General features: G+C 38.4%; 1 protein-coding gene across 12 annotated transcripts in view; it reads left to right on the top strand.

Annotated features, from left to right (window-relative positions):
- Nucleotides 1–14,794, top strand: part of EPB41L2 (erythrocyte membrane protein band 4.1 like 2) — a 257,199-nt gene that overhangs the window by 160,534 nt on the left and 81,871 nt on the right. For all 12 annotated transcript variants that reach the window (XM_075063957.1, XM_075063959.1, XM_075063956.1 and 9 more), the window contains one exon: nucleotides 7,143–7,247. In XM_075063957.1, the coding sequence (XP_074920058.1) occupies nucleotides 7,143–7,247 (105 nt within the window). The remainder of the gene's footprint in view (nucleotides 1–7,142; nucleotides 7,248–14,794) is intronic.

Raw genomic sequence — 14,794 nt, 5'->3', positions numbered from 1 at the left:
TAGCAAAGTGGGGCCTCCTATTTAATTGAAGAACCTATTGTACTATTTTCAATATAAAGTTTTTGACACTGATATGAAAAGTTGTACTACTAGCAAGTGATGCACATGATTTAGTTATCCATGGCATGTACTGTTTCTGAAGTAACCCGGAGGGGTGCTTTTGCTATGTAACTTACATGTAGTACAGTTTTTTCAGTTAAGCTCAGAGATGATCATTGTTTCCTCTGTGTTCTTTGTAAAGCAGGATAAGACACTTCAAAAAACCCTCTACTATAAACAGTTGACAGATTTCACAAGAGATCCTTCTTCTCCCTCCTCTAAATATGCTTGTCAGAATCAGTTGTATATGTTGGAGAGGATGCAATTTGGAAGAAAGTATACTTGAGTTTTTTCCAAGTAAATTTAAGGACAAACTAGGAAAATAAGTTGTTGCTCCAAACTAATGAGGAAATAGTCCCCTCGGTCTTTAAGTGTCTAGGGTAAAAATTTCAACAGCACCTATGTCTCATTTGATTTCAGTTAAACTTAAGTCATATTTGAAAATTCATCTTAAACTTGTAGGGTACTTTTGAAAGTTTTTAGTCTAGCCAAGTTTAAAGTCCCTGGTGTCAACCGAACAATGCAGTCCTGAATTGATATGCTTTGATTTCTTGGGGAGGGGAGCAAAAACAATACCTTCACTATTTTTGTTTGTTCCCTGCATACCTTTCTTTCATTGTCATTTGTATTTGTATAGTGTAATTATACAAAAACTATAGTGAAATACATAACTCAAGGAGAACAGTATATTGTGAGCTTTCTATCACTGTCTGCTAGACACAATAACTTCAGTGTCACAAGAGCCTACACATATACAGCTGATGGCATTTCTGTGGAATCGCAGTGGTGTATGGTATCTACTGAAATCTGCAGGATAAGCAAATGCAAAAATTCCTTTAGACTGCCAGGCCTCCAAAAATGCCATGTTTTGGCCCCATTGATAAATGCCACAAATAGCAGAACAGGCATGTAGGATTCTGTTTTAAAAAAAAAAAAAAAATGTAAGGCTGCATGCCGCTCATGTACGGTTGTGCCAGCAACAGATTGTATTTAGTTTTTGAAATAGTATTTCCAAAAGCTGAATGCCTAATCTCCCCACCCATTTATATATTGTAAGCAAACTGATCTGAACCTCTTTGTTTTGTCTTGTCTGCTGCTGTCTCCAGTGCAACAAATGCTGTGCCAAAAATCTGGTACCCAGCAAGTAGAAAATAGGTCTGTTTTTAATTATCAACTATAAAAGCATATGGAAGTGCCTTGTTTGTACTGACAGTCACTGGTATAGGGAAAAACTGATAAAGCTGTAGTCATTTGCACAGACTAGTATTTTGATTCTGTGGAAAGAAACTATTTTAGGAGTGCCTGTGTGTTCAAATGACACACCTCAGATTACTGTGCACACAGTATCTGGCAGAAATCTTGAAATTAATAAAATTATTTAAATTCTTATTTTCAGTTAACCACTGAAGAAGTTATTTCTATACAGGCTAAATTATTCAGAGATTTGTTTTGTCACCTAGGAAGGGAAACCACTTTAATGACACTGAAGGATGATCTCCTGCTGTCAATGGACAGAGGCTGACATCTATTTTCCTGGACCTCTAGTCAGCATTGACACTATTGACTATTAGACACCACTGTCCTACATAACAGATCTGGCAGGGATCCAGAAAAATACTAAAATGGTTTTAAGTCCTTTGTGGCAGGACGTATCACAGTTCCTCAGTTAAATGCACCTCTTACCCTCTTGGGGCTGCCTGAAGGGCACCCTACTGAAGTCTCAGACCTCCAGTTATCATCTTTTTCTAAGTGGAATTCTGGAGTCCACTTCCTCCGGGTCAGGGTGGTAGGCTGCAATTCACTGTGATCATGTCAGCAGATCTGACTTCAGTTCAGCACCTGCAGTTCTTCTTTCCTTAGGGTGAATGACACATTTTTCTCTCAAGTGATAATCCTATCTGAAAATAATAAATAGCTTATATGGGTGCCTAGCTTTCCAGTAGTCACCCATCTTCCTTAAGGAGACCCTGGAAGGTCTGAAGTATTTGAAGTCCTCTCACAGGACTTGATGCTGTTGGACACAGTCTCATGCCTGTCAATTTTCGGCTGGTATCTGTGGAACTCTTTCCATGTTAGGGCTATTGTTTTATACAGTTTCAAGTCCTTTCTCTACAAAGGCCTTTGAACTAAATCACACTAATCTGCTAGTCCCAATGTGAAGCAAAACATTCAAGAGGGCTTGTTACTTGTGTTGTTTCTGTATTGGGGTAATTTGCATTAATTACCCTCCATTGAGTTAAGTTCCTTCCGGAAACATATTTACTTTACCCAATTAGCCAGGAATAAATCACTAACCAGTCCATAAGGGTATGTATAATATTTATAAAACTAAAGCTGTAGTCTTAGAATATTCCATGATCCTACGGCATCAGTCATAGCTCAGTATTGTAGTCTTTGAATAATCCATATTTCCGTAGCATCGCATCCGACAGAAGATGTACCCGAAGAGTAGTAATGGGAAACAGTACCTCAGCCGATAGACTCTTCACTTGTAGAGTCACACAAGGATCGATTTTCTCTCTCCAATCCTTTTCGGTATCTACATGCAGCCATTTAGGTGAACTACTGGTAGGATGATGCATACTCGAGTGCCAACAATATGCAAATCGCCCACAACTCTACTTTATTCTTCACTATACAAAACAATATCACTGCCACCAAGATGACTGAATGCTTGGATGAGATCAGCTCATGGATGAAGAATAGATGATTAAAGATGAACCCGAGCAAGACACAGGTTATGCTGGTGGCCAGAGGAAATATTTGAAGAATTTGCAGCTATGGTACAGCCTCTTCTGATTGAAGGTATATAATCAGTCAGTTAGGCCATGGCTACATTGGGGCTTTACAGCGTTGCAAGTTTCGCGCTCAGGGGGGTGAAGAAAACACCCCCCATAGCTCTGCAAGATACAGCACTGTAAAGCCTCAGTGTAAACAGTGCCACAGCGCTGGGAGCACAGCTCCCAGTGCTGCAAGCTACACCCATAGAGGATGTGGAGTACATGCAGCGCTGGGAGAGCTCTCTCCCAGTGTTGGCACTGCGACCACACTGGCACTTCAAAGCGCTGCCGCGGCAGCGTTTTGAAATTTCAAGTGTAGCCATACCCTTAGTCCCTAACTTAGGACTACTCCTAGATTCCTCACTGACAGTGGCATCTCCAAGTAACACTTTTTACCATTTCCAGTTAGCTAGGTGACTGTCATCCATGTTGGTGGATGGTTACCTGGCCTTAGTTATACATGTGTGACTGGGTGCCTCCGTGGGCCTCACCAAGAATCCTGCACTCTGGGCAGACTGCAAGAAATAGGGCAAGCAATCCCCCAAAACTGTTGGTTTAATCTATGATAGAGTCACCGAACCAGTATCAAAAGAGCTTCTGTAGTACCACACTGCTTATCAAGAAGCCAAACCCAGTGCCTTTAGGCTTTCCAACCCTTGGCTCTCATCTAAGCAAACTGGTCTAGTATAGTGATAGGTTACTGAAGACCCTATTCATCATACTTAAAATTTTACCAGTCCCAAAGGATCACACACTTGCCCTCAGGTCTATCTCTCTGTCTATCTCTCTATCGATCTAAAATTTTCAGTTTTACCCAAATATCACACTGTCAGCTAATCCTCAGTAAATTTACTAAAGATTTATTAATAAAACACAGTAAGAGAGTCACTTGAATGGTTAAGCAATCATATACATACAAGTGACTTTCAGTTTTCATAGATCAGGATCACAGCAGCGATGTGTTATCTGCTGGCTTGCAAAAATCACTTTGGAGTTATTCCAGTGGGTTAGAAGCCAAAGGCAGATTAGATGTAAAGTCTTTCCTTGCATTTTCCAGGGTATTCTAAATAACTTCTTGAAAGATCTCAGTCCCATGTTTTTAACTTTCCCTGTTTTAAAGTTCAGAAGACTAGAGATGAAAGGATCATGCCCAAGGTCCAGTATTTATAGCTCTCTAGCAGGCTGACAAGCCTCCTCCCAGAAATTGTCACAGCAGGGCTTTCCTCTGAGGAAGAATAGGCAATGCAGTTAATTTGTGGACTCCTCCTTTGAAGTTAATCTTCTATTTCCTATGCATACACAGGTAAACTAGTTACATTCATTTACATAGCAATTAGCCAGTCCTCCATTTTAACAGAGAGAGGTAAGCTGAGGCAATGTAGATATTAGTTTCCTGCAGTGTCTCTCATCTTTGATCTTAAGGTTAACTGAACATAGTCACATACACAATGTAAGGCAATTAAGATACATAAAGGCTACATACTTGATTTTTGCATGTATTTCCTGGTTCCATATCACAGCACAGATAACATCACTCTATTTACATTTTACTATCGACCTGTTTTATATAATGTGTAACATATACTTTGGTTACACTCCCTGTTCTGCCAAGTAGGCATTTAACACACATTTTCCATTGAAAAATATCTGTTCGGAAAGGATTTGTTCTGTTTTGTTTTTCAAGCTACTTTGCAGAAGTTTACGTAGTTCTCACTAAATAGGTAAATCTTAGAAACAGCTAAAATTTAATGAGTCAGATAATAAGTATTATATTTTTTTCATGGTGTCATTTAAAATCGTACTGCAAAGTATTCAGTGGTGGCAAATTTAACATAAGTAAAATTATGTTTAGATATAATATGTTCCTTTACATTAGTCATGCATATATAAAACACATTCCAGTTGGAATGATTTGGACAAAATCAGTACTTGTATCTGAGCAAATGGATTCAAATGATTTATTTTATGGTAAATATTGATTCATAACTGATCATATGTGTAATTGGATTTTGAATGTAGTACTTTCTACACTAGCAAAATAAACACTGCCTGTTCCTCTCACTGCATGTTCCTAACCTGAGATTGGGGTCTCACTGTGGTAGGTGCTTTACATATATACATTGAGTCTGTGCCTGTACAGTTTAGCCTATATGTACAAGATACAAAATTGATGGGAGAAAATAATTGTTTATTATTAAACATTTATATTCTGGTGGTGCCTGAAGGCCAAAACCAAGCTGGACCCTATAAACCACATCCTCACCTTGTTGAGTGCCCCCTCATCTCTAGTTGCAGTGTTGCACAGTCTTTGGCCTGGTCTACACTGGGGGGAGGGGGGTTCGATCTAAGTTACACAACTTCGGCTACGTGAATAATGTCACTGAAGTCAATGTACTTAGATCTATTTACCGTGGTGTCTTCACTTTGGTGAGTCGACTGCTGCCACTCCCCTGTTGACTCTGCCTGTGCCTCTCGCAGAGCTGGAGTATAGGAGTTGACGGGAGAGCGCTCGGGGATCCATTGCTGCCCGCTGATCCGGTTGATAGTGAAGACATACCCTTAGTCTCTGGCATTCTCTATTGGGCTCTCCCTCAGCCCTCCCATGGCCTTTCTCAGCCGTCATCTTCTCCTGACTCCTCTCTGGGTGTCAGATAACACCTCCTGTGACAGTTGTATGAAATTCTAAACCCCTTTGTGGGTAACATGAACAAGTCCAAATGAAAGTCCAAACAAATATTCAAACTAATAGTACTTCTGCACCTTTCAAGCTCTACGATAATTCATTTGTTGGTTCTAACTCAGCAATTCCTCTGCATGGGCCTGAACTGCTTCTGTAGAATTCTTCCTGCATTGTTTACTATCTGTTAAAACCTATTTCAGGGCTTCCTTGTAAGGTGAGGTACAAGATTAGACTGATGCATTTTGTTCTAGAAATTCTTCCTAAAATTGCTATCTGACAAACTTCTGATAATGGCAACAGCATCCAGTTTAAACTTCTATTTCTTGTGTTTGAGGTCCTACACAATTGTGCTCACATCTCTGATCTTCATATTACATTGCTCTCTGCCTGTTGTGTTGATTTCAGTGTCCCGTTTTTCTCCCACTACTCCTATATCTATATCCTATATCAATTTTCATAGTGTTTTTATATGTGGAATGCCCTCCTGCATTCTAGTTAGCCTAGATATCACCTTCTTAGCAATCAGATCCCTCCTAGTGTACTACTCTTAGTGTACTTTAACCTAGGACTTTGACAGGTTTTCTTTGTGTATAGAGCTGGATAACTCAGGGGACTAGTAGCTGGATATGGAGTTTTTCACTCATGAAAAAGATTAGCAATGAGTTTAGTATCCTGTTTCCTGTGGGTTGATATCCACACCCCAACTACTTTGATTTACAGGAATTGGCAGCCATCAAAGAGGCTAAGGACTTAAATATGCACTGAGAGTGAACTATTTTCATCCCCTAAAGTTGATCCCTTTAGGTCATGTTTGAGATTTGTTGAAGCAATGTAGAGCAGGTTGGGCTTTTGTTGTTTGTCTGGACTAGTAGAGGTCTTTCACCCAAACTATCCATCTATCAGCTTTCATGAACCCCCACCCCCCAAGGCACAAAAATTATTTTCATGTAATAAACATGTTATCTCATGTTTTTCACAGTGCTAACACAAGACATCTGTAAGTAGTTAGAGCTAAATATTACCATCAGCTCTTGTGATATTATGCAACAAGATGGTATGCATATCCTAACAGTTTTAACTTTATTAATAAGAGCAACGAGGAGTCCAGTGGCACCTTAAAGACTAACACATTTATTTGGGCATAAACTTTCGTGGCTTAAAAAACCCACTTCTTCAGATACATAGAGTGAAAATTACAGATACTGGCATAAATATATATTGGCACATGAAGAGAAGGGAGTTATCTTGCAAGTGGAGAACCAATGTTGGAGGCCAATTTAGTCAGGGTGGATGTTGTCCACTCCCAATAATTGATGAGGGAGATGTCAATACCAAGAGAAGGAAAATTGCTTTTGTAGTGAGTCAGCCAGTCCCTATTCAAGCCCAAACCAATGGTGTTAAACTTAGGGGACACATTTTTTTTCAATATTCAGGTTATATAGGTACAATATATTTAAAATCTTCCTAACTAGAATTGTGTAACTATAATGTATAATGTAACTATAATGAATGACTCAGAATTCTAATAATTAAATGCTTTCATTAAGCTAACCAGCTATTTGATTTTTTTTTTCTTCTTCCAGAAAAGAGCTAAAGGCCAGGTGCTATTTGACAAGGTGTGCGAACAGCTCAATTTACTGGAAAAGGACTATTTTGGCCTGTTGATTCAAGATAACTCAGATCAGAAGGTAAGGAGTAAGGTTTGTTTTCGTGTTAGTAGAATGTTGTTAGGATTCTTCTTTAGCGTAACTCCACTAACAAACTTGGAGAGCTTGGCTTGTTTAACCAAAAGAAGACTGAGGGGAGATACAATTGCTCTTTATAAATACATCAGAAGGATAAATACCAGGGAGGGAGAGGAGGAGTTTAAGTGCCAATGTGGATGCAAGAACAAATGGATATAAACTGTCTATCAACAAATTTAGGCTTGAAATTAGATGAAGATTTCTAAACATCAGAGGAGTGAAGTTCTGGAACAGCCTTCCAAGGGGAGCAGAGGGCACCAAAAACCTAACTGGCTTCATAATTGAGCTAGATAAGTTTATGGAGGGGATGGTATGATGTAGCTGATCTGGGACTGCTAGTAGCAAATATCCCCAACAGCTGGTGATGGGACACGAGATGGGGAGAGCTCGGAGTTACTACAGATAATTCTTTCATAGCTGTTGGCTGGTGGGTCTTGCTGAAATGCTCAGGGTTTAATGAATCATCATATTTGGGGTCTGGAAGAAATTTTCCCCAAGGTCAGATTGGCAGGGACTCTGGGGTTTTTTGCCTTCCTCTGCAGCATGAGGCACAGGTCACTTGCAGGTTTAAACTAAAATGGTGGATTCTCTGTAACGTGAACTCCTTTAAATCATGATTTGAGAACTTCACTAACTAAGCCAGAGATCATGGGTCTATTACAGGACTAGGTGGGTGAGCTTCTGTGGCCTGCGTTGTGCAGGAGTTCAGACTAGATGATCATGATGGTCCCTCTAGCCTTAAAGTCTATGAGTCTAAACTGGGAGACATTATGCAGGAAATAATCTTAGTATGAAGCCCATAAAATGTGAATTTATTTTAATCTGCTGGAAATTGGCTAAACAGTCTATTGTGACATATTGGCTCATAGGATGAAACGTCTAATGGGATGTTATGTTACTTTAGGATTTTGAGAGGGTTTTTTTAAATCTTTATGTGTATACAAACCTGTACTTGGGGGCGATATTTTAATATATACGCTTGTCGTTTCTTTCTGTGAAGGCAATCATTTTTAGTGAGAACCTTAGCAAACTTTGGATGAGCAGCAGAAGCTGGGAAGTTTAGTTAGTCTTTGAGTTTCTCTTCTTCTTTCCCCCTTTTCTGTGCCTTCCATACGTCTTTCATCACCCAACCAAATCAGAGCTTTATCCCCATTTTCAAACTGCTTCCTTGCTTTTGCCGATATCTTTAGTAATATTTTGTTGGGAGGATCCCAGGCCTAGCACTTTAACTGTGCTGGTTTTCAAATGTAATGAATTCTAGCACTTTTCCAAAAGGCATTTCTTCACTCTCAAATCTCACACTTGAGGGAAGCCTCACCTTTTGTAAAGATGAAACGGCAGCTAGTTCCCCAGTGCTGGAGTTTTGGTCTATGGGGAGAGATTTTTTAATGATTGCACCTAAAATCAGAATTTTTTTTTCTAAAACTTGATAATTTTCCCCTAGCCACCGTCAGCATTACCTTCATCTGCTTATAGGACGGGGTGCGATGCATATTTAGTTTTTTATTTTGTTTGCAGAATTTATAAAAAACAAACACTTTGGTCAACTGAAAGTTTTTATGCATCTCAGCTGGGGGGAGGGATAGCTCAGTGGTTTGAGCATTGGCCTGCCAAACCCAGGGCTGAGAGTTAAATCCTTGAGGGGGGGCCATTTAGGGAACTGGGGTAAAAATCTGTCTGGGGATTGGTCCTGCTTTGAGCAGGGGGTTGGACTAGATGACCTCCTGCGGTCCCTTCCAATCCTGATATTCTATGATTCTAATTACCAGTTGCTGACTTATCTTTTTAGCAGTGTTTAAATATTTATGAAACAGCTGTCTAAAACTCTACTCACAAATAAGTTATGTACTACATACAGCACTCTTCATTTTTCCTCCAAAAGGAATAATAAATATATTTTTTTTGTGTATTTTTAATGTTTAAACCTCTCTTTTTTGGATACTGCAGCTAGCTTATATAATGTCTTTTCTGTCCCCTACTCCCCTCAGTCCACTTCCCGCCTCCCCACGAAATACAGTCAGATGTGTTTCAAGTAGCTAATACAGAAACCTCTACAGTTCCATTTATGCTTGCCATTCACAGGATTTCTCAAATGTAGTAGTCTTTTTATACAGTCATATTGCTATAATTAGGCTGAACAAGGTGAGCAAAGGTCAGAGTTTTCCACTGTTAGCAAATTTTAATCTTTTCACTGAGAGCCTTGGATCCTCAGATGTTCTTGACAAGTTTACAAGTCAGAACCATTTCAGTATATCCGGTACTGGGTGTAAAAAAAACAACCCTACTGACATAGTATTTTCTGAAGACTGAATGCCACTTCATAAAATAGTTTCTGAAACATTACTATTAAAAAAATTGAATAAAAAAGATTGAATTTTGAATGTTTTCATACTCTGCATATATTTTACAGTGTGTACTATAAAATACCCAGCGCTTGCTTGTCCTCAGTGATTGCTGCACAGTGGTATCTCCTGCTGTGGAGGAAACCACAGTTACTGCAGTTTCTAATAGGACTCTGTATTTTCACTACAGCTTATGTAAGTGGATAGTTGTGTACAGTAATGCCTTAATTATTGGGAATTCAAAGTTGAACAATTACTACTATAGCTGCTATTAATATCCAGTATGGGTTTCTTTGTACTGTGGTAGGTGCATGTTTATATACTATTTCTTCACCCTTCTTCACCTTTCTGCTGTCTTCTGTATTGTCAGTCACATTCTCATCATTGCCATCCCATCTTCCCTGGAGTTTTGCAGCCTTGTCCGTCCTTAGTAGTTCTTCTACTACTCTTTCAACATCTGCCTTAGCTGTGGTTCCACTTCCTCTCTGTGTCAATTCCAGTTAGCTCTGTCTTTGGTCCCCTCTACCTTATGCCACTTAGGGAATAAAAAAGTACATGAGGCGATTTAAAAAAAAAATAGTTTTCAAGTCTTAAACTTTTCCTTTGAAAGTAGTTAGAAACTCTGCAAGCCCATGTAAACACACCCATCCAACCTTTTAACCCTCTTGACTTCCCCACATTTGCTACTGCCCGTCTCCCACTTTCCTAAGACTCCTGCACGTATTGCTGGCTCCCTGCCACACAGAGAAAAGTGTGCAGTACTTAATACTAAATAAAACTGTTAAGGAAAAAAACTATATAGTCTAACTTGGAACTAAGAAAGGTCCTCAGGTCTGGTTTGAGATGCTTTGATGTAGCTGTGTGAAGTAGTTTTTTTTTTTGTTTTTTTTTTAAACTGGATCTGTTACTTTTTATGAGCATCAGCATTCATTTAATGCATTAATGCTGTAAAGCAAGGAGATAAGTTTGAGGAGAAAGCAGGCTTTTGTCTTTGTCTCCTAGAATGAATTAGAAGATGTAGATTACTTAGCTGGCCTCTGCTGGATTCATTTGCAACTGTTCTTTCACAATACAATCTGAAGCCAAGACACAAATGATGCCTTCAACCATCTTGTGTGAGATCTCATGGTACATTGACAGTTTTGATATTTAATTGTTTAGTATGACTGGAGCAAGAGTGTTTGGCACCCCTTCCCGCAGAAGCAGAGGCTGCTTTGAACGACTAATTTCCAGCAGCAGTAATCTCTGGTTGTTAGGTATTCACTCTAGAACATTTCAATCTTGCCAGTATTCACCTTCAAAGACCAGTCTGTTTGAGAGGCTTGGATCCTTTAATACTTGTTGGCTACAGAGTGCTAAATACACATGTTCATAACAGAGGGACTATAAAGTCAGCTTTAAATAAACTCCTCTAAATAATGCTCCCTAGTCCCTCAAAATGTGTGAACTCTTAAAGCTTAACAGTAGCAAGAACTCCAATCCCTTTTTGCAAAGAATGCCACTGAACTCATGCCACTAGGTAGGAGTGGAAAGGGTTTTTTTGTTTTTGTTTTTATTCCATGTATTTTCAGATTCCTCAGTGGTGATGACAGGTCCATCCTGAATCTTGAAATATCGAGTGAAATAAATTTAAATGGTGTCTCTGAATAATTATGCCCTTTTTAGAGGAGGATGGATGGCCCAGCATGTGCTGTGAATCTTGTACATACTTCCTTCCTATGTCTGAGACTGAGGTGCATTTATTTCCATTTTTTTTATCAGGGCAACACTACTAGTTCCATGTAGTGTGTGTTTTCAGACTTGCATCCATGGTGCATGTTCACAAAATACTTGATGGTTGGTACTGTGTAGCTATACAGAGTGGGACTACATAAAATAGGTGCACTCAGAATTTTACAATTTTAAAAGTTCTAGTCATGGTCTCATTACATATATATGGAAATATTTCATATTTGTAGTATTTTTCAGAATGGTAAAAACAGTATGTTCCTCTTTGCTGTGTAAAGCTTTAGGTCTTTTGCATGTATCTGGGTTTTAGGGACAGACCATATGCTTGAAATTCTCCATCTCCTATTACATTCCTGCCTCCTCTTTTGCACAACTCTTTTCCTTTGTATTTCAAAATGGTCATCTCACTTCTTGAGTTCATTGATCCAGAAAAAAAAAAAAAACCCACTGTTACTAGCTGCTTTGAGCCACAGATTTAAAATAAAAGCAGAGAGTTGGAAGCTTCACGGTTTTTATGGGCTGATCTTTTCTATTCCCCCTTTCTGTATTAAGATTCTGAAGATTGGATTGTTTCCTCATCTTGGCGCCAGCTCATTCTGATCCATTTTTTCCTGCTGTGGCTGTTGCCTCCTTAGATTAAAATGCCACAAATCTCTGACCTCCAGCTCAGTCGGTGCTAAATGCTGAATGATGTGTTTTTCCCATTCTTGTGCACTTATCACAGCCGCTCATTTATGAGCCAGCTGGTGTGCTAGACTGCAGCTGTGGGGTGTGGAAAACTGAATGCCAGGCACTCTTCTGAGTGGAGAATTAGAGCTGCTTCCTAATGCAACATCAGGAGTGCAAATATAGGGAATCCTATTGATTTTTTTTTTTCCATGTCAGTGTTCTGTGCAGCTGGGAGAGAACTACACTTCATTAGCATTTATTGAACTTTTAAAAAAAAAACTGTTATAAAGTTAAAAATACACTTTTCTCTGAAATTTTAGAGTTTGTAGAAACATTAAAGTTGTTTGCTAAAAGTTTAGATGGCACATAGGGTAATGAAATCAACAGGGAGTTCATGAATGCTCCATTAATACTCTTGTTTTGTGCTCTTATGATGATCTATATCACAGCTGGAAATGCTGCTTTTCTGGATTTGTACAAAAACACTTATTGTATTTTGTAATAGTGGAGAATATTTTGACATTCTCTGACAATTTATTACTCTGTCTACTTGTCTAACCCTACCATTTACAAATGTAACAGAATGATCTTGTTTTGCCTACTGGATCAAACTTAACATGCATACATTTAAATCTTCTGTGCTAAAACACTGTCTTTTCCTTTTCACAATAAGCCAAAGCAAAATGGCCCATATCAGGATAGACTGTTTAGATAGATTTATAAAACTCTAGCCAAAATGAAAGGCACAGAAAAAAACCATATTCTTCCATGCATGTGAAATACATGAATTTAGAGAACTATTCCTATGTGTTATAGCTAAGGTCCCATATTATGTAGAACATTAGACCTACCTTTTGCAGTGAGGACCACTGATTTTATCTGGCAGAGGTGCCCTGAAATCAGTGGCAAAGATATGCAACATAAAGTTAATTAACAAAGTTAAGAAATTGCTGCTCAAACTATGAACTACTTCCAGGTTTAGAAATAATCAGAAAAAGTGAAACTAGCATCTCTTACAAAACAAAAGGCTGCCTTTTTCATTTTAAAACTTTCTAGTTTAAAGTAAAGAATGTTGCTGTTTATAAGTAGATATGACAGTTAAGTATACTACCACATCATAGTATTCTGTAACGTTAAAGCCAAAATATTATGTAAAAGTGGTACATATATGAAATTGTGTTTTGCGTAATTTTGACTAAGTTCTAAACCATTATCACTGTATTTGAAAGAAAATTATGACAAATATGAGCTTGCTTATTTGCAAACTTAATGTGGGAAACCTCTAGAGGGAAAGCTACTGACTTAGCCTTTAAATAATTGTTATTGATGTAAAATAGCATAAAACTCTTCCTTGCTCATTTGAAGAATTGTGTTAGTGCTAGAACTGAAAGCCCAGCTAGACACACAGAAAATGAAATCCTGGTCTCATTTTGAAACTAATGGCAAAACTTCCATTGACTTCAGTAGGACCAGGATTTCACCTGGAAAGGCTTTTCCACTAAATGACAGTTGAGTGGCTTATGAAGAGTAGAGGATGTCCAGGTTTTTTGTTACAAAAAACCAAGATGATTTAAAACCAGAACTATACAGAATGCAGTAGCCTTGAACAAATTTGTAATAGCCAATGCAGAAGCAGGCTGAATCAGTCCTTCTGTAAGAAATCCTGAATGATTTTCATAATTATAAATTTTCTTTTCTATAAACTTCTTAAAATCACTTCTACTTATAAAAGTTAAAATATAGTTGCTAATATTATAGAACACTATTGAAAAATCTTCACTGCTCACTCCAAAATGATATCTTATCGAGAGGAATTTTCTTGGCACTCTGGGATTTAGTTTTGTTTTTCTTGGTGAAGTGAAACACTGTTAACTAAAAATCCAAAATCAGTAGCTATATGTGTGCAAATAAGTTAAGGTGTAGAACTAGAGTGGAAAATATTTTCATCTTATGTTATGATCATGTTTTCCCTGCAGGTGCTATCATTAGTTTTAAAGCAAGTTTTTAAAGCAATCTAAGGGCTTTTCTGGGCAAGGGAAATTTACATTAGTATAACCAAAAATAGCTTGGACCAGTGTGGTTCACTCTAGGAAGTTCATGGGGTAAGTCACACCGGTGCAAGGCACGTCTATATTAAAGGATTCCACTAGAGTGAAAATATCAATGTGGTTACTTTGGTGCAAATTTCCCTGCTCCACAGAAACCCTAAGGAACTGCAGCTTAGTGCATTTGGTGTTACTGAGCTAAATTTACCTAAGGCAAGAAAAGACCTTGGGAGCATGTAAGCACAGCTCCAAAAGTGGGATGCATTGGAAGGGAGAGAACGTAGCTAGGTCAGGCAACAAATGCACTGATACTGATATTCCCTCAACAGCCTTGGCAGTATAACACCTCTGGAATCCCTGGGAGATTTTAAAGCAGACACCTGCGGGGTAGATGGTGAAGTGAAATTATTGCCCGTCTTGCCCTTGCCTGTCTCAGCCTCTATCTCTTTCCTCACCCCTTCTTAAAATGCATTAAACCTGATTTACAGAGTATGTATGTAGAATTTAGAAATGAATGTTTTTATACAACTTTTATTACCATGATATTTGAATGCAATGGTTTCAAACAACGTCGACTTGATTTGTATCAATAAACAGAAGACTCTATATTACAAGCTCCTTAAACTGTGCAGGCCTCTTTTACATAATGTCTGTGGATAAGATTAGCAATCTGGATAATTCCGGTTACTAATAATTACATTTTATG

This window comes from Chelonoidis abingdonii, chromosome 3 (assembly GCF_003597395.2).
Source record: "Chelonoidis abingdonii isolate Lonesome George chromosome 3, CheloAbing_2.0, whole genome shotgun sequence".
Lineage (NCBI taxonomy): Eukaryota > Metazoa > Chordata > Testudines > Testudinidae > Chelonoidis > Chelonoidis abingdonii.
The sequence above is the reverse complement of the archived record's forward strand: the minus strand, read 5'-3'. Positions and strand labels throughout refer to the sequence as shown.